Below are 19,162 nucleotides of genomic sequence, written 5' to 3' on the forward strand. Positions count from 1 at the left end.
TCAAATATCCAATGTGACTTATAAAAATGTTTCAGCAACCATCCATAGTAAAATGACTTTCGTTTCTAATTTTTTTTAACCTTTTTTTTCGGAAAAAGCTTGAAAACAGAAAGAACGGAAAATCGGCCCACTCCTGGTCCAAGCTTAAAAATTTTGATACTTGACACAGGTTTTTTTAGAATTATTTCAAATTTTTAATTTTGTTCGGTCGATAAAATCGTTTCTAAAAATTGTAGAAAATTCAAATTGAGTCGAAAAAAAAACAGGGTACCTTTCAAAGTGAGAAGAATCATAGAAAAAATCGCGCGCCAAATCTGAGAGGTCAAGGGTAAAACCCCAGGTCGAATTGGCGTGGAATGCTCCATGTATTATACATGAGGCATTACTTACATATTTGACCTGAGTCTTACCCTCGACCTATCGGATTGGGCTTCAAATCAATTGGGAAAAATGCGAAAAAACCGAACGCCTTCGAGACTCAGAACAATCCGAGAGATCAAGGGTCGGATCCGGATCAACGTGATGTGGAACGCCCCATATGTACATTGTACTCGGTGAAAATCTTAGACTTGATTGTATTTTCAAGCGTTCATCTTTTAAATGTCTATCACGCACGTCAGCGAGCGGAAAAACGTTCGGCAGATGAATAAGCGTCGAGTGTTAATTACTATCAATGTAATAAAAAAAACAGAAATCGAGTTTGCGTTGAATTGAATGAAATTAGTTTAGCCGATTTATCGGTCTGATTTAACTCTGCGTCGGTAATTAGTGGGACGGCGATAATTGGAGAGTGGTGCAGGTATTCAATGCGGATTATTAACGGATTCAATATCGTAATCAGAAGTTGAGAGTTTCGATCGGTCGATGATCTCTGACTTTGTATGATGAGATTACATCGACTGTCATGATCTGTCTGGCAAATCCGTATAATCACACGATTGCCGACACTCACTGTGGTGATTCGATAGGTAAGGATTGTACCCAAAGTCAGATTTTATTGTGGATTCTTTGATTTAGGTTATCCTGATGATGATACATTCACGGGAGAGAATAAACGTTTGAGCCAATAATGCGAAAAACGAAAGTTGTATTAACAACGTTTTGTTTGAAATGTGCGAAAATTTCTTGCTGTTTGTAATATACGCCGACTTCTCTTGGACGATTTGAAATGTTTCATAGTGACGTTTATTTGAATTACTTGAACATGTTAATGCAATATTGACAACTGAAAGCTTGATCGTAACAACACATTGGAAATTTGATGGTTTGGGGAGACTTCTTTAGGATCAATGAATTGTACGCTCCAAATTTTGTGGAAAAATGAAACTGGATAAAGTAATTAACGTCATAGAAGTAATCTTGAGGAATGGTTAAATTTACGCATACTAAAATACCCTGGATAGGATTTTATCGATTGTCTGACAATAATTATATTTATCAACTATTTGGATGATGATAAACGAGAATCTTGTTTAAAAAGTGCGTTCTCGTAATTGGTATGATGTTAGTTCTTCCTTACGGGGAGTTTCCGTTTTATTAGCTGTGCACACATCGCCACGTTACCGACCAATGCAATGTGCGTACTTCGAGTGGTCTCCAAGAGATTAGGGTAGGTCTAGAACAATAGGAGTTACCTGGAGGCTTGGAATTAACAACTACCGTCCATTGCACGGATACTATTTATTTATCAAGTTAGTTTGTATTTCTGTCAAGGATTTTCCCTTCGTTTGTGGCGTCATTACCACACCGTAAAGCGCAGAGATTACCGTTACGATTGCTAGTATCCAGTGCCTGATTTGGTCTAATATTCTTCGATGTTAATTTACGTTCTGTTGTCCAGAATGTTGACCTTCGTATCTCCTTGGCGCATCCACTTAATAAAAATTCGAACGCGCTATATTCCGTCAGCTTCAAAACCCTGCAGCTCACGTCTGAAACTTTTTCTGAGATTTTGCTTCGCTTTCGAGAAAATCGTCCTGGTCACTTTAAATGCCCCACCCTGTATATGTATATATCAATCCGGCATATCATCAGATCGGAATGCTGATCAGTTGTTACCGTCAGGTATAGTCCAGCCTACCTTCTGATTGACGTACCGAGTATTTCTCTTCCCACTCTTTCGGCAAGGCTTCGCAGAGCCAGTATCTTACCGTGAGAAGTTTTATTTGTGATACCTTAGTGGTAATTTCGACGCTGATGGAATTCCAATTTGAACGAAGAACAGATTTTGCATTGAAATTAAGAACACTGCTCGTGATTGTACAGCGAGTTTTTTTATCTGCTCAACGATTCGCGCCTTATTTAAGCAACCGGAGTTGCAGCTTATACTCAGGTTGAGCATCGTATCCTGCCACTCATCCCAAGCGTCAATTATTATCGATATAACGCGATCTTGTTTTACGCGTTTTTTCCTGCATCTTTCCGTACGCAAAGTACCCGTTTCTACGACGCTCAAGTCAGTCTGCGAATGCGCATGCGCGGAGTACCGAAAAGCCCACTTTTACGTCCTAGTACAAAAATCGGTACAATCGTAATATGTAATAGATTTTTTCTGTAATTGATCAAAAAAAGGAATTGGATGCTGTCCAACACCGATTGCGAGTCAATACTGTTTGTGATTTTCATTTCAAGGGACGATACAAGGTGGGAAAAGGTTGGTAGAAAATGAAGAGTTCGTCTCAAACACATACTTGAATTGGAATTTCCTTTTGAATATTTTTATGACAATTAAACATAGAAATAGACTTGATGATCATTTTGTTCACATGTTACCTCATAATACATTTTTTGATTATGTTTTTGTTAGGAATATTTTATTTTCATGATAAGTGGACGACTAATTACTGCTTAAATGGTGTTGAAGGTACTTCGGATCTTTGTTGCAAACAACCGATTGCGATAATTATTGCTAAAAAAATTCATGGAAGATGAAAGTAAATGTTTTGAATATCGATTTTTTTTTGTGATTATAACAGATCGTAACTGGAAATCAGTGTTTCTTGCTTGACTGAAACTTTCAAAGCATTCGCCTTGTCCCGCATAATTAATTCTCCAGCAGGACGTCTAGAATTTCCGTGAGTGTTTTTCCCTTTGTATTTGGTACCAGTACATGGCTAAAAATAAGAGCTACGAATACCCAAGCTCCAGTTATACAGTAGATATAACTTTCGGTAGGTGTAAATTTCGTGAAAGTCAAGGTCGTTAACACAATGAAAATGGCCACACGAGACTGTTTTTGTAATAAAAAAAAATTGCATTCCGCCACTAAAAAAATCAACAAAAAATATTCCTTTCCATTTCACGTCAACGGTAAGATTTTTTGTGATAAAAATACAATTGACGGCATTTTGGAACATATTGAAAGTTACATTCATTCGAATGACTTAAATACATTACTATCACATCAACAACTGAAGATTTGATTATGAAATCATTTCGGAGATTTCAGAATTTTATGGTATGTGGAAACTTCTATACCTTCATTGAATCTTACACTCGAAGATTTGAGAAGGAGCGAAACTTTATAAAGTAATTATTACGACAGAAATAATTTCGAGGAGTGGTCAAATTTACATAGAGGAAAGGCGAACATAACGGGCCTTCTGTACAATTGAGTGGAGTTTGAAAAAATGTCGATAACGCTTAAAATTTATTCTCAGGTTAGATAAAAAAAAATTGCGTTGTCGAAATTGGTCCAACGTTATTCCATTCTTCAGGGGCCTATTTTGACCGCCACTCGACTACAGTAAAATACCTAGTCTGGATTTTATCGATCGTATTACGATAATTATATTTATCACTCGTACGTAATTTTATGAAGTGTCTGGAAGATATTAAACGAGAGCCTCATTTGAGATGATGACCATGCATTTTCTGTTTTTATATCCGTGCAGAAATCGCCACATTACCGACAAACTTAATGTGTATACTTCGAGTGGTCTAAAAGAGATTATTGGAGATCTAGAAAAGCAGGAGTTACCTGGAGGCTTAGAATTAACAACTACTGTCCATTGCATGGATACTATTTCCTTATCAATTCAGTCTGTATTTCTGTCAAAGATTTTCCCTTCGTCGGAGGCATCATAACGACGCCGTAAATCACGGCGAGTAAGGCAACCACTGCCACTATCCAGTATACGTAAGCCTCGTCCACGATGTCGATCAGATATTGGTAGCTGTATATCGAGAGAAAGCCGAAGATGCCTCCGAACGAGCAGCAGATGCAGACGGCCAGAGTTCGTATCCTAGCCCCGAAAAGTTCGCCGAGTAGTATGTGAGGTACGGGAGTGGTTCCCACACTGTAAAATAGCCCAGATATTCCCATCGACAAAATGAACAACCATTGCAGCGAATTTGGATCCACGCCGATATTCAGAAGATAGAAATGAAGTCCCATGGCCGTCATGCATAAGCCGGCACCGCCGTTTGAAATAACCCACATTACCGTCCGTTGCCATTTGTCAGCAAACAGCGTTACCAGCCACCCACCTAAAACACCTAGACCTGTCGTTACAAGCGGCATCGATGAAGCTGATATCACAGTCAGCATTGCTCTCGTCGAGATTGTTTCTAGATATACCGATATGGGGTTGGCTCCGGTGAATTGGGCAAAGAAGGTGAACCATACCAAATTCATCGTAGCATTTCTGTTACAGGGTAAATTCAACTCCCGCAATCTGTCCCTGAATTTCATCGATTGCGTTTCGGCGACGAATGCGTTAATCGATTTCACCTCCTTGTCGACTTCTGCCTTTCGGTTGTAAGCAAGAATGGATTTCTCTGCTTCCTCAAATTTCTTCTTGCTCGCAAGGTAATACGGTGAATCCGGAAGCAACAGCATCATCGCAAGGAATATGACGGTCGGTACAAGACCCACGTAAGCGTAAACTCTCATCGAGACGTAGGGCCCTATGGTTAAGCCTACCATGGAACCTATGATCAAGCCGTTCATCGCCAGGACCATGACGGTGCCTCGAATTTCGGGGCTAGAAATATCCCCGAGGTAAATAGGGTAGCAGATATTCACCGCCTCGGTGCTAGCTCCGCAAATGAATCTTGTCACATAGAGCCAGGGCACAGAGTAAGCCGCGATTGACAAAATCCAGAATATCAACAATGCCAGTCCGTTTCCGATCAGCACTTTTTTGCTTCCCAAGTATTGGACTCCAATTGCTGCCAATATTGCGCCTGGTATTCGGCCCAGTTGGAACATGGATGATATCCAGGACACTTCCTCGGTTGTCGCGGGAAACGGTGAATCCCCGCTCAAAAACTGCGCGATGTAGGGCGAGGCCCAACCGAGGGAGAGTCCGCAAACGAACAGCTTGAACATTACTGAGTAACACGAATTTTCACAATTAACGATCTGAATGTTTCTTTTCGTCGATCACTTTTACTCACCCGCTATCGAAGCGACCCATTGCAGCCACATCGGGTAGCTTCGCCAGGATGCGATCAAGGTGTTTACCATATCGTCGGCCAGTCGGACACCGTGGTGTTAAAATTAGTCCTCGCAATATCGAATCCCGATCGATTTTTTCACTCAGACCTTACGTTGGCTCCAACACCTTTGTCAGGTCGAACGCGGGCTAGAGTCGTGGGTGTTGTGAAGTGAACCTAGGTCGACTGGTACATGCTGTTCGATCGTGGAATCAGTTACCGCGTTCAAAAATCCGTGTGCATTTGTATTCGGCTCTAACACATGGACTGCACAAATCATACCTGCAGTAAATCTTGAAACGAGATTCATTGATATCTCTTATCTTATCTAATGTTAGAAAAGATATTCGTTTCAACCGTGAAAAAAAAAATATATACACACTGCTTAGTGCTTAGCATTGCGAAGATACGAGTTGATTTTCCTTGATGACGGATGGCATGACGCGTAAGAATTATGAACGCAGTAATGTTATACTCTATGATGCTAACTCTGTGGATCGATATAGATCTAAGAACTTATGGTAAGAGCGTGTTAGACACCGTCATGGTTATTGCACGTCGGTACTGAGCGCAGCCGCGATTATCGGTTGAGACGAACAAAAAGATACCGGGATCTCAATATTTATTATATTTTTTTCGTAAGTTTTCTATTTCTTCATGCCGGCATCGGAGCTGTTTTTTTTCCTTCTCTTGTGTGTGTTCTCTTTTCTATTCCCGATTCTGCGATTCTGCCATCTATTTAGATCGAGACATATAACAAAATAAAAAAGCAAGTAAACTTCCGCACATGGAGAAACTGAAAACTTGCGAAAAAATTAGCGAATATTGAGATTTCATTGTCGTATGTTGCTCGGAAGTCACACTTCGAATCATAGAATCAGTGTGAATTTTGTTTTTAACGATTTTTGAAAATGGCGTTGTCGTAATTAGTTTTGCGCTTTTGTGCAAGTTTTACCTGTGGTTGAAGAAAATCAGAACAAATTCCCGAGACTCTTTTGGATTGGTGAGAACGTCGTACTTAAAAAACGAACAGAATCGAAGGGGGTGAGGTACATGGGCTGCTAATTTGACGTGGAATGCCCCATATATATTGTTACAAAGGGTGAAATCACCCGTTTTGCCTCCTTTTTAATGATCCAGTAGTCATCATAGATAAAAGACGTTTATAAACCTCTTATGTCTTTCGAAAGAATAAGGTTGCTGCGTCAACCAACATTTTCGTAAAAACAGTCTTGTGTCAGACTTAAAACCAGAAACACGTATCCTGCAATTAAAGCTTTTTCACGACATTTATTTACGCCTTTGATTTTGGCTTGATAATCAAACTCACGAATCCATATTTATTTCCGTAAGGTCCAAGAACGTTACAATATGCATGTATCAATACGGCATATCATCAGATCGGAACGCTGATCAGTTGTTACCGTCAGGTGTAGTCCATCCTACCTTCTGATTGACGTACCGAGTATTTCTCTTCCCACTCTTTCGGCAAGGCTTCGCAGACCCAGTACCTTATACTTGGTGCGAAATCAGATTACCGAATAGAGTCCAGTGCTATAATTTTGTAAACCGTCTTCAAAAATCGAGGAGAATGAAACAGCCAAAACTCGAGGTGCATATCCTGTTACAGTTCATAATATCTTTCTTGTTCTTTGTTGATTGGCAAAGCCTGATTTCACGCAATTTTCAATCCGCCTTCAATCCGTCATTCGTCAACCACTTGTGATCGACCAAAGCCGTTGCTTTTTGGAACGATTATCAAGGCTTCAAAATTACCGAATTATATCTCGTCAAACCTACAGATTATCACATCTACTATTTTAATATTTCAATTTACTATTCCGCCTCGGCCCGTGTTGTATACTGTAGAAACATTACAAGCGTTTATTTATTTGAGAAATATTTAGATTTCTCAGTATTTCGCATCTCGCAAAAACGATCACATAATACTCATCTGTTCGTTGTATGGTAGGAGTATCACCATGAAAGGGTCTGGAAGGTTTCATGATGTCGAAACCCGCCAATTGTTCCAACCGAATTTGCCTTTATTGTAAGTCAAACTAAAACTGCTTAATCGAGTCACGGCGTATGGGCAATGGTTATCTATATTGAACGCCCTCGTGTAGCGTTCAAGTCGGAGTGCCTCATCAGCCGACTTGAACGCGGCCCTTTATATAGTCTCTCGTGGGACTGTTTGGCCTGCGCGCGCAGTCGGTGGGACTGTTAACAACGTCTTCTGAATTGCCCGCTCGGTGATATGTCTCATACGCCGACATATACATAAAGATTAGTCACTTAGAAAAGCAAAGATATTTTCGATCCCGGCAGATCGCTCCAATCCAGTGGATGCAGTATTCGTTAAATATCTTTGATAGGCATTTATAACTGTAGATTTCATCGAAAACGCGACATATGCGAATATAATTAATCCGATACGGATTCTTATCCATTCACTTGTCTCAATCGAATTCATTGCACGATGCACGAGTGTTTCACGTAATTCGTTGACAAGCACTTATCACGCAGACATCTTATCGCGAGAAGTTTTATTTGTGATACCTTAGTGGTAATTTCAACGCTGATGGAATTCCAATTTGAACGAAAATAGATTTTGCATTGAAATTAAGAACACTGCTCGTGATTGTACAGTGAGTTTCTGTATGTGCACAACGATTCGCGTGTTATTCAAGCAACCGGAGTTGCAGCTTATACTCAGGTTGAGCATCGTATCCTGCCACTCATGCCAAGCGTCAATTATTATCGATATAACGCGATCTTGTTTTACGCGTTTTTTCCTGCATCTTTCCGTACGCAAAGTACCCGTTTCTACGACGCTCAAGTCAGTCTGCGAATGCGCATGCGCGGAGTACCGAAATACCCACCTTTACGTCCTAGTACAAAAATCGGTACAATTTTAATTTGTAATAGATTTTTTCTGTAATTGATCACAAAAAGTAATTGGATGCTGTCCAACACCGACTGCGAGTCAATACTGTTTGTGATTTCCAAGGTGGGAAAAGGTTGGTAGAGAAAAAAGAGTTCGTCTCAAACATATATTTGAATTGGAATTTCCTCTTGAATATTTTTATGACAATTATACATAGAAATAGACTTGATGATCATTTTGTTCACATGTTACCTCATAATACTTTTTTTGATTATGTTTTTGTTAGAAATATTTTATTTTCATGATAAGTGGACGAGGAATTACTGCCTAAATGGTGTTGAAGGTACTTCGGATCTTTGTTGCAAACAACCGATTGCGATAATTATTGCTAAAAAAATTCATGGAAGATGAAAGCAAATGTTTTGAATACCGATTTTTTTTTGTGATTATTACAGATCGTAACAGGAAATCAGTTTTTCTTGCTTGACTGAAACTGTCAAAGTATTCGCCTTGTCCTGCATAATTAATTCTCCAGCAGGACTTCTAGAATTTCCGTGAGTGTTTTTCCCTTTGTATTAGGTACCCGTATATGGCCAAAAATAAGAGCTACGAATACCCAAGCTCCAGTTATACAGTAGATATAACTTTCGGTAGGTGTAAATTTCGTGAAAGTCAAGGTCGTTAACACAATGAAAATGGCCACTTGAGACTGTTTTTGTAATAAAAAAAATTGCATTCGGCCACTAAAAAAATCAACAAAAAATATTTCTTTCCATTTCACGTCAACGGTAAGATTTTTTGTGATAAAAATACAAGTGACGGCATTTTGGAACATATTGAAAGTTACATTCATTCGAATGACTTAAATACATTACTATCATATCAACAACTGAAGATTTGATTATGAAATCATTTCGGAGATTTCAGAATTTTATGGTATGTGGAAACTTCTATACCTTCATTGAATCTTACACTCGAAGATTTGAGAAGGAGCGAAACTTTATAAAGTAATTATTACGACAGAAATAATTTCGAGGAGTGGTCAAATTTACATAGAGGAAAGGCGAACATAACGGGCCTTCTGTACAATTGAGTGGAGTTTGAAAAAATGTCGATAACGCTTAAAATTTATTCTCAGGTTAGATAAAAAAAAATTGCGTTGTCGAAATTGGTCCAACGTTATTCCATTCTTCAGGGGCCTATTTTGACCGCCACTCGACTACAGTAAAATACCTAGTCTGGATTTTATCGATCGTATTACGATAATTATATTTATCACTTGTACGTAATTTTGTCAACTGTCTGGAAGATATTAGACGAGAGCCTCATTTGAGATGATGACCATGCATTTTCTGTTTTTATATTGGTGCAGAAATCGCCACGTTACCGACAAATGTAATGTGTATACTTCGAGTGGTCTAAAAGAGATTATTGGAGATCTAGAAAAGCAGGAGTTACCTGGAGGCTTAGAATTAACAACTACTGTCCATTGCATGGATACTATTTCCTTATCAATTCAGTCTGTATTTCTGTCAAAGATTTTCCCTTCGTCGGAGGCATCATAACGACGCCGTAAATCACGGCGAGTAAGGCAACCACTGCCAGTATCCAGTATACGTAAGCCTCGTCCATGATGTCGATCAGATATTGGTAGCTGTATACTGAGAGGAAGCCGAAGATGCCTCCGAACGAGCAGCAGATGCAGACGGCCAGAGTTCGTATCCTAGCCCCGAAAAGTTCGCCGAGTAGTATGTGAGGTACGGGAGTGGTTCCCACACTGTGAAATAGCCCAGATATTCCCATCGACAAAATGAACAACCATTGCAGCGAATTTGGATCCACGCCGATATTCAGAAGATAGAAATGAAGTCCCATGGCCGTCATGCATAAGCCGGCACCGCCGTTTGAAATAACCCACATTACCGTCCGTTGCCATTTGTCAGCAAACAGCGTTACCAGCCACCCACCTAAAACAGCTAGAGCTGTCGTTACAAGCGGCATCGATGAAGCTGATATCACAGTCAGCATTGCTCTCGTCGAGATTGTTTCTAGATATACCGATATGGGGTTGGCTCCGGTGAATTGGGCAAAGAAGGTGAACCATACCAAATTCATCGTAGCATTTCTGTTACAGGGTAAATTCAACTCCCGCAATCTGTCCCTGAATTTCATCGATTGCGTTTCGGCGACGAATGCATTAATCGATTTCACCTCCTTGTCGACTTCTGCTTTTCGGTTGTAAGCAAGAATGGATTTCTCTGCTTCCTCAAATTTCTTCTTGCTCGCAAGGTAATACGGTGAATCCGGAAGCAACAGCATCATCGCAAGGAATATGACGGTCGGTACAAGACCCACGTAAGCGTAAACTCTCATCGAGACGTAGGGCCCTATGGTTAAGCCTACCATGGAACCTATGGTCAAGCCGTTCATCGCCAGGACCATGACGGTGCCTCGAATTTCGGGGCTAGAAATATCCCCGAGGTAAATAGGGTAGCAGATATTCACCGCCTCGGTGCTAGCTCCGCAAATGAATCTTGTCACATAGAGCCAGGGCACAGAGTAAGCCGCGATTGACAAAATCCAGGATATCAAAAATGCCAGTCCGTTTCCGATCAGCACTTTTTTGCTTCCCAAGTATTGGACTCCAATTGCTCCCAATATTGCGCCCGGTATTCGGCCCAGTTGGAACATGGATGATATCCAGGACACTTCCTCGGTTGTCGCGGGAAACGGTGAATCCCCGTTCAAAAACTGCGCGGTGTAGGGCGAGGCCCAACCGAGGGAGAGTCCGCAAACGAACAGCTTGAACATTACTGAGTAACACGAATATTCACAATTAGCGATCTGAATGTTTCTTTTCGTCGATCACTTTTACTCACCCGCTATCGAAGCGACCCATTGCAGCCACATCGGGTAGCTTCGCCAGGATGCGATCAAGGTGTTCACCATATCGTCGGGTAGTCGGACACCGTGGTGTTAAAATTAGTCCTCGCAATATCGAATCCCGATCGATTTTTTTCACTTAGACCTTACGTTGGCTCCAACACCTTCGTGAGGTCGAACGCGGGCCAGAGTCGTGGGTGATGTGAAGTGAACGTAGGTCGACTGGTGCATGCTGTTCGATCGTGGAATCAGCTACCTTGTTCAAAAATCCGTGTGCATTTGTATTCGGCTCTAACACACGGACTGCATGAATCATTACTGTAGTAAATCTTTAAACGAGATTCATTGATATCTCTTATCTTGTTGTCATGCAAGATCCGAATATTAATTGCTGCATGTTATCATGACAGCTTATTTGTTCCATAGTATGCTGTAATGCTGCAATTCGAATTATATCCCGAAGAACGAGTGCGAGGCAGCTTATTCTATATATATATGTATATATATATTAGACTGTCTCAAAATAAATCGATAATTTTTTTTTCTGCTTTACACAATCTTAAACTGTACTTGTACATCAAAAAATAATCCTCGCGAAAGGAGGGGCCGGTCCTTCAAGATTTCGAGGCGCTCATCGGACTTTTGTCTTTTTTTATTTCGTTAATACGTAAATAATTAATTTGCATGGACGGAACAAACGTTTTTCTTGTCCTAAAATGCTGAATATATTCCAAACTTATGTGTAAATACCAAATATACTAGAAAAAAAGATCTTGATGATCGCAGCAACCATTATCGGTCGATATATACGTCGATAAATGCAAAAACAAAAAAAAAAAAAAATACAAGAATCTCCGTAAGAATGAATTTTTTAGTATCGTCAATAATCTTCAATGAATACATTCATTGATACGCTGTTACGATAATTATTTTCGGCTACAAAAAACTTGACTTATTGCAATTGCGGTATTTTTATCTATGGTCTTGAACTATTCGGATAAAAAAGACAAAAGTCCGATGAGACACCCCCAAGTCTTGAAGGACCGGCCCCTCCTTTAGCGAGGATTATTTTTTGCGTAAGAATTATGAACGCAGTAATGTTATACTCTATGATGCCAACTCTGTGGATCGATATTGATCTAAGAACTTATGGTAAGAGCGTGTTAGACACTGTCATGGTGATTGCACGTCGGTAATGAGCGCAGCCGCGATTATCGGTTGAGACGAACAAAAAGATACCGGGATCTCAATATTTATTATATTTTTTTCGTAAGTTTTCTATTTCTTCATGCCGGCATCGGAGCTGTTTTTTTTCCTTCTATGGTGTGTGTTCTCTTTTCTATTCCCGATTCTGCGATTCTGCAATCTATTTAGATCGAGACATATAACGAAATAAAAAAGCAAGTAAAATTCCGCACATGGAGAAACTGAAAACTTGCGAAAAAATTAGCGAATATTGAGATTTCATTGTCGTATGTTGCTCGAAAATCGGATTTCGAATCATAGAATCAGTGTGAATTTTGTTTTGAAAGATTTTTGAAAATGGCGTTTTCGTAATCAGTTTCGCGCTTTTGTGCAAGTTTTACCAGTGGTTGAAGAAAATCAGAACAAAATCCCGAGCCCCTTTTGGATTGGTGAGAACGTCGTACTTAAAAAACGAACAGAATCGAAGGGGGTGAAGCACATGGGCTGCTAATTTGACGTGGAATGCCCCACATATATTGTTACAAAGGGTGAAATTGTCCGTTTTGCCTCCTTTTTAATGATCCAGTAGTCATCATAGATAAAAGACGTTTATAAACCTCTTATGTCTTTCAAAAGAATAAGGTTGCTGCGTCAACCAACATTTTCGTAAAAACAGTCTTGTGTCAGACTTAAAGCTTTTTCACGACATTTATTTACGCCTTTGATTTTGGCTTGATAATCAAACTCACGAATCCATATTTATTTCCGTAAGGTCCAAGAACGTTACAATATGCATGTATCAATACGGCATATCATCAGATCGGAACGCTGATCAGTTGTTACCGTCAGGTATAATTCACCCTACCTTCTGATCGACGTACCGAGTATTTCTCTTCCCACTCTTTCGGCAAGGCTTCGCAGACCCAGTACCTTATACTTGGTGCGAAATCAGATTACCGAATAGAGTCCAGTGCTATAATTTTGTAAACCGTCTTCAAAAATCGAGGAGAATGAAACAGCCAAAACCCGAGGTGCATATCCTGTTACAGTTCACAATATCTTTCTTGTTCTTTGTTGATTGGCAAAGCCTGATTTCATGTAATTTTCAATCCGCCTTCAATCCGTCATTCGTCAGCCACTTGTGATCGACCAAAGCCGTTGCTTTTTGGAACGATTATCAAGGCTTCAAAATTACCGAATTATATCTCGTCAAACCTACAGATTATCACATCTACTATTTTAATATTTCAATTTACTATTCCGCCTCGGCCCGTGTTGTATACTGTAGAAACATTACAAGCGTTTATTTATTTGAGAAATATTTAGATTTCTCAGTATTTCGCATCTCGTAAAAACGATCACATAATTCTCCTCTGTCCGTTCTATGTATACAGAAACATTAGTTACTTAGAAAAGCAAAGATATTTTCGACCCCGGTAGATCGCTCCAATCCAGTGGATACAGAATTCGTTAAATATCTTTAATAGGCATTTATAACTGTAGATTTCATCGAAAACGCGACATATGCGAATATAATTAATCCGATACGGATTCTTATCCATTCACTTGTCTCAATCGAATTCATTGCACGATGCACGAGTGTTTCACGTAATTCGTTGACAAGCACTTATCACGCAACATCTTATCGCGAGAAGTTTTATTTGTGATACCTTAGTGGTAATTTCAACGCTGATGGAATACCAATTTGAACGAAGAACAGATTTTGCATTGAAATTAAGATCACTGCTCGTGATTGTACAACGAGTTTCTTTATCTGCTCAACGATTCGCGCCTTATTTAAGCAACCGGAGTTGCAGCTTACACTCAGGTTGAGCATCGTTTCCTGCCACTCATACCAATCGTCAATTATTATCGATATAACGCGATCTCGGTTTACGCGTCTTTTCCTACATGTTTCCGTACGCAAAGTACCCGTTTCTACGACGCTCAAGTCAGTCTGCGAATGCGCATGCGCGGAGTACCGAAAAGCCCACTTTTACGTCCTAGTACAAAAATCGGTACAATCGTAATTTGTAATAAATTTTTTCTGTAATTGATCACAAAAAGTAATTGGATGCTGTCCAACACCGATTGCGAGTCAATACTGTTTGTGATTTCCAAGGTGGGAAAAGGTTGGTAGAAAAGAAAAAGTTTTTCTCAAACACATATTTGAATTGGAATTTCCTTTTGAATATTTTTATGACAATTAAACGTAGAAATAGACTTGATGATCATTTTGTTCACATGTTATCTCATAATACATTTTTTGATTATGTTTTTGTTAGAAATATTTTATTTTCATGATAAGTGGTCGAGTAATTACTGCTTAAATGATGTTGCAGGTACTTCGAATTGTTGCTGCAAACAACTGATTGCGATAAATATTGCTAAAAAAAGTCATAGAGGATGAAAGCAAATGTTTTGAATATCGATTTTTTTTTGTCATTATAAAAGATCGTAACAGGAAATCAGTATTTCTTGCTTGACTGAAACTTTCAAAGCATTCGCCTTATGCCGCATAATTAATTCTCCAGCAGGACGTCTTGAATTTCCGTGAGTGTTTTTCCCTTTGTATTTGGTACCAGTACGAGGCCAAAAATAAGAGCTACGAACACCCAAGCTCCAGTTATCCAGTAGATATAACTTTCGGCAATGACTTCCAACAGATACTGGTAACCGTAGATACCAACAAATCCAGAGAGGCCACCGACAGAACAACATATGCAAATCGCCAGTGTTCGTATATTTGAACCGAACAGTTCACTGAGGAGTATATACGGGATGGATCCCATTCCCATACTGGAGAATGCACCGTATATGCTTACGGACAATATGAAGAGCCATTGTAAGTAGCTGGGATCAACGCCGACGTCCAAAAGATAAAAGTGCGTCCCCAAGGCTATCAAGTTCAAGGCAAGTCCGGCTGTGGAAAATACCCAAACTGTTTTCCTTTCGAATTTGTCAACGTAATACATGGACGTCCAAGCACCAAGAATGGTCAGACCACCCATTGTGATTGGCATTGTGGAAGGTGAAATCAAACTCAACATTCCTCTGGTCGCAATGCTCTCCGTGTAAGTTATCAGTACGTTCATTCCGGATGTTTGCATGAAGAATATCAAGGCGATTAAAATGAGTCCGTACTTTCGATTTTTGGGCAAATTCAATTCTCGCAATCGATCGGTGAACGTAATGGATTCCGTCCTGGCGACAAATTTCCTTATCAAATCCATTTCCAGTTGGACATCAGCTTTTCGGTTGTAACTGAGCACCGAATTTTCTGCCTCTTTCGTCTTGTTATTACTCACGAGGTAGTAAGGTGACTGGGGTAACAGTGTAACGATCACAATGCAACCGACGATGAGCGCAACGCCGATGCCGGAAAACACTCTCATCGATACGTAAGGACCTATCGCATATCCGGCTACAATCCCGAGGGACAAGCCGTTGATTGCCAGGACCATAAGAGTCCCCCTTATACTGGGACTTGAAATGTCTCCGAGGTAGAGAGGGTAGCAGATGTTCGCTGCCTCAACGCACAGTCCGCTGAGGAATCTGGCAGCGTATATCCAGGGCACCGAGTTCGACACAATTACCAGGATCCAGGAAATCAACAGGACGACCGCATTGCCTATTATCACTATTTTTCCACCGAAGTACTGAACGCCAACTGCTCCTAGGATTGCGCCGGGGAATCTCCCCAGCTGGTAAGTCGACGCCATCCATGATACCTCGTCCGTTGTCGCCGGAAACGGGGCGGTTCCACTCGTAAAGCTTGCCAGGTAGGGTGAGGCCCAACCGACCGACAGGCCGCACGCAAACAACTTCAACATCACTGCAGAACACGAAAGCTGTAACGACTATTGGGAGCTTGGAGGTATTGTTTCGGCTTCACTCACCTCCAAAAGCACCGACCCATTGTAGCCACAACGGGTACTTTGACAACAACAACCCCGAACTTTGAGTCATGGCTTATGGTCATTTGATACTTTGGTGTCAAAATGGTCCCACGGTTGAATTCAACCGAGTTTAACTGATTCGCGTCGGGCACTAACTGTCAACTGGTAAGAACGCCTGCTGGACTTGCGCGTATCCCAAAATCGACAGTGACGAACTGTTTAGCTGTAATCAGTAACCTTCCCAACAATCCGAATGATTTATTTGGCTCCGTGTATCAGCGTGAACAATGTACGAACTTACACGATCATGCTCATTACTTACAGTATTCTTCTATGTATGGGATGATAAAGCTTATCGTTTTATGTACGAATATCTTGATGATATTTGCCCAGTTTCCTTATCGTTCTGATAGATCCCGAATACTGATTCGTGTTGTCTTGCAGTTTTAACGTAAGCATTTAGATTATTCATTCTTGGAAACGTTAAGTAACCCAAGGTTACACCCAATATAATGAAAAGGAACAGGTAAGCGAAAAGTTGAAGCTCATCAACAACAGTTAAATCAAATTTATTATCTCTTGGCGGTGTGGCGATGCAAATAATTCACATTCTGTTAACATAAAAGTACAAATTACTTCGTCGTTATATATTTATCGTACCCTGAACTCATGCGTCGTATGCAGCTTGTCAAAATATTCTGGGAGGGAATTGATATTTTTCCTAACATTGATGCACGCTTATGGTAAATAATGATCGACTAATGCGAGCTAGTTCTTTGGTTCTCACCAAGTAAAAAAGTATGTACCGTGATATGTTGATTAAGATCAAATGAGGCTCGTACTCGAATATCGATCATTGCATGTATGCCAACAGCTTTAACATTACTGAACAATAGGAAATAAATCCACAATCAAGGATTTCGAATAGTCAGTTTGTCAATCATCGTCCATAGCATCGATCCATTTCAGGCAGAAAGGATTAAGATTTTGTTACGATCATGCTTTCACACATTTTTGACAACCTTTGGCATCGTTGTGTTAAAAAAGTTCTTCTATGTTCAATTGCACTGATTTAAAATACACTGCAATAACTTAAAATAGGATTCCAATTCCAATATCGACTTCAGGAGTCGCCTGTATGGGACTATTCGACATACATTTTTATTTTGTTTACAGAATATGTCAGGGCTACCAGTACTAATTGCATATAAAAATATGTACGGTGATGTTGGCAATACGCTTTAACCGTTCGAATCTCCCTTGATCTCCTTCGGACAAATTTGATAACCTGTTGATTCTATTCATCCGCTATAATCATAGCCCACCTGTCAGCGACCGTTTCCATTCTTTGATTCGTGATATTTTTATCGTATGCTCAAGTATCTCGAATCAGGCCTTGATTGGATATCGACTACCATGAGCTGTTTTAAAGTCTCAATCGCAGAGGATCGCCAAGGTCGCTTTATAGAGAGAACGAAGTTGCAAGCATCGGAAAACTCTTAAAGTGTATGAAAAGTAGAAACCATTGTCATCAAATTCGAAACGAGTTCATTCGAAGTGTAATAAAGAACACGACATTTTTCAACGTAGTACGCTACAGTAAAACAGGAATACCGTATCGAGACAGTTGTATTTTTGCTTCTCTTGGGTTACAGCGGTTGTTTATCGAGGAAATATTCAATCTCTACTCCAGCAAAGCGGATCGTATTATTGAAATTCCTGATTTTCTACCCTCCAGTACTCAACCCCTGGGCTGCCTACCGGAGTCCTCGTTTTGAGTACCGAATACCGAGTACCGAGAACAGCCCCCCAGGTGATGGTAAAGATTTAATTAACCCGGTAATGGTGGAGAGAAGGAAGCCTGCTTACAGTGTCTGACTTCTTTCGTGCCTTCTTCGCCACGCCAAGTTCGTTCAAACATTGTGTATGTGTGTGTATGTGTGTGTTTGTTTGTGCAAGGAGTCTTGAATCATGCGTTTAACGAAGTGGAATGTGCATCAGTTAGCCACGGAAGAGAGCAAGTCGTTGAAGGGTCATTCGTTGAAAGGAAACGTTTAACAAATTCGCCAAGCTGCACGATGCAGAACCCGAACGTATGATGGCTGGATCGGTAAGGTCAATGACGGAGGTCCGGCTGGATTCGACACTCTAATTTCAGATAAGAATACTCCCACGTTACGTGTAGAATCGGACGAGGATGAGACCTTGCGATTTCAGAGGTTAAAAGTTTTTAACGTGTAATTGAATTCTTCCGATCCTAAAACGTTTACTTGGGTATCCGACAATCCGATATTGTTGCCCGGATGGAACTCAAAGGGGGGGGGGGGGGGGGGGGGTATTCAACATTGATCCGGTGATAAATCCAATTCACCCAAAGCGTGCCCTAGAGAACGTTAATACCAATTTACTCCCGGTGGTGACTCTCGACGAATATTGAACCTGTTAACGGAAAGGAGGAACAAGCCCTTTTTTTATATTCTCGAGTTACACGGTTTTGGTATTGTATAATTGCCGCCATTCTCGGGCAGATCAATCGACACTTAGTTTCATCGCTAATCGTGAAAATTTTCTGTGGTTTTATTTGGAAAAAGAATCTTTGTTTTACGTCAAATGAATTACTTTCTGGATTTACTTCATGAAATTGAAATTCTTTTCTTTTTAACTATGAACGAAGTTTTTCGTACATTCTGTGACCGTCACTGAAAGGCACGAGACACTTTCGTGGTCTCCGTCAATTCGTACGAAAAAACAATCTCGCAAAATAATTACGTCTCCTAGGCAACTTGTCGCTGAAAATAGACAGCGATTTTATCGAGCAGGATGGTGATAAGTAAATAAATAAAAATCGATCTCACCTTCCAGCTGCGGT

At 40.3% G+C, this 19,162-nt stretch overlaps 5 protein-coding genes across 9 annotated transcripts in view; 1 reads left to right on the forward strand and 4 right to left on the reverse strand.

The window, feature by feature from the left end:
• The window catches only part of LOC107227172, a 122,675-nt gene that overhangs the window by 32,648 nt on the left and 70,865 nt on the right, over nt 1–19,162 (forward strand). The gene's annotated exons all lie outside the window — the stretch shown is intronic.
• The window catches only part of LOC107227058, a 65,842-nt gene that overhangs the window by 13,066 nt on the left and 33,614 nt on the right, over nt 1–19,162 (reverse strand). The gene's annotated exons all lie outside the window — the stretch shown is intronic.
• LOC107218231 (facilitated trehalose transporter Tret1) lies at nt 2,712–5,602 on the reverse strand. Its single transcript, XM_015656050.2, has 2 exons — nt 5,401–5,602; nt 2,712–5,334 (listed from the first exon to the last, which is right to left on the reverse strand). The coding sequence occupies exons 1-2, from the start codon at nt 5,468–5,470 to the stop codon at nt 4,022–4,024; spliced, it is 1,383 nt and encodes a 460-aa protein (XP_015511536.2). The 5' UTR covers nt 5,471–5,602; the 3' UTR covers nt 2,712–4,021.
• Nucleotides 8,919–11,458, reverse strand: LOC124293824 (facilitated trehalose transporter Tret1-like). The gene is made up of 2 exons (XM_046736282.1): nt 11,206–11,458; nt 8,919–11,139 (listed from the first exon to the last, which is right to left on the reverse strand). Exons 1-2 carry the CDS (start codon nt 11,273–11,275, stop codon nt 9,827–9,829), a joined length of 1,383 nt encoding a protein of 460 aa, XP_046592238.1. The 5' UTR covers nt 11,276–11,458; the 3' UTR covers nt 8,919–9,826.
• LOC107218230 (facilitated trehalose transporter Tret1) lies at nt 14,574–16,555 on the reverse strand. Its single transcript, XM_015656049.2, has 2 exons — nt 16,294–16,555; nt 14,574–16,229 (listed from the first exon to the last, which is right to left on the reverse strand). The coding sequence occupies exons 1-2, from the start codon at nt 16,361–16,363 to the stop codon at nt 14,917–14,919; spliced, it is 1,383 nt and encodes a 460-aa protein (XP_015511535.2). The 5' UTR covers nt 16,364–16,555; the 3' UTR covers nt 14,574–14,916.

This window comes from Neodiprion lecontei, chromosome 4 (assembly GCF_021901455.1).
Source record: "Neodiprion lecontei isolate iyNeoLeco1 chromosome 4, iyNeoLeco1.1, whole genome shotgun sequence".
In the NCBI taxonomy this organism is placed as follows: Eukaryota; Metazoa; Arthropoda; class Insecta; order Hymenoptera; family Diprionidae; genus Neodiprion; species Neodiprion lecontei.

What these genes read in the sequence shown, in the direction of transcription:
- LOC107218231 (XM_015656050.2), bottom strand. Translation starts at nt 5,470, where the DNA reads ATGGTAAACACCTTGATCGCATCCTGGCGAAGCTACCCGATGTGGCTG. An exon ending in ATGGGTCGCTTCGATAGCGG is followed by an intron (nt 5,335 to 5,400) that starts GTGAGTAAAAGT and finishes CGTGTTACTCAG; the next exon opens with TAATGTTCAAGCTGTTCGTT.
- LOC124293824 (XM_046736282.1), bottom strand. Translation starts at nt 11,275, where the DNA reads ATGGTGAACACCTTGATCGCATCCTGGCGAAGCTACCCGATGTGGCTG. An exon ending in ATGGGTCGCTTCGATAGCGG is followed by an intron (nt 11,140 to 11,205) that starts GTGAGTAAAAGT and finishes CGTGTTACTCAG; the next exon opens with TAATGTTCAAGCTGTTCGTT.
- LOC107218230 (XM_015656049.2), bottom strand. Translation starts at nt 16,363, where the DNA reads ATGACTCAAAGTTCGGGGTTGTTGTTGTCAAAGTACCCGTTGTGGCTA. An exon ending in ATGGGTCGGTGCTTTTGGAG is followed by an intron (nt 16,230 to 16,293) that starts GTGAGTGAAGCC and finishes CGTGTTCTGCAG; the next exon opens with TGATGTTGAAGTTGTTTGCG.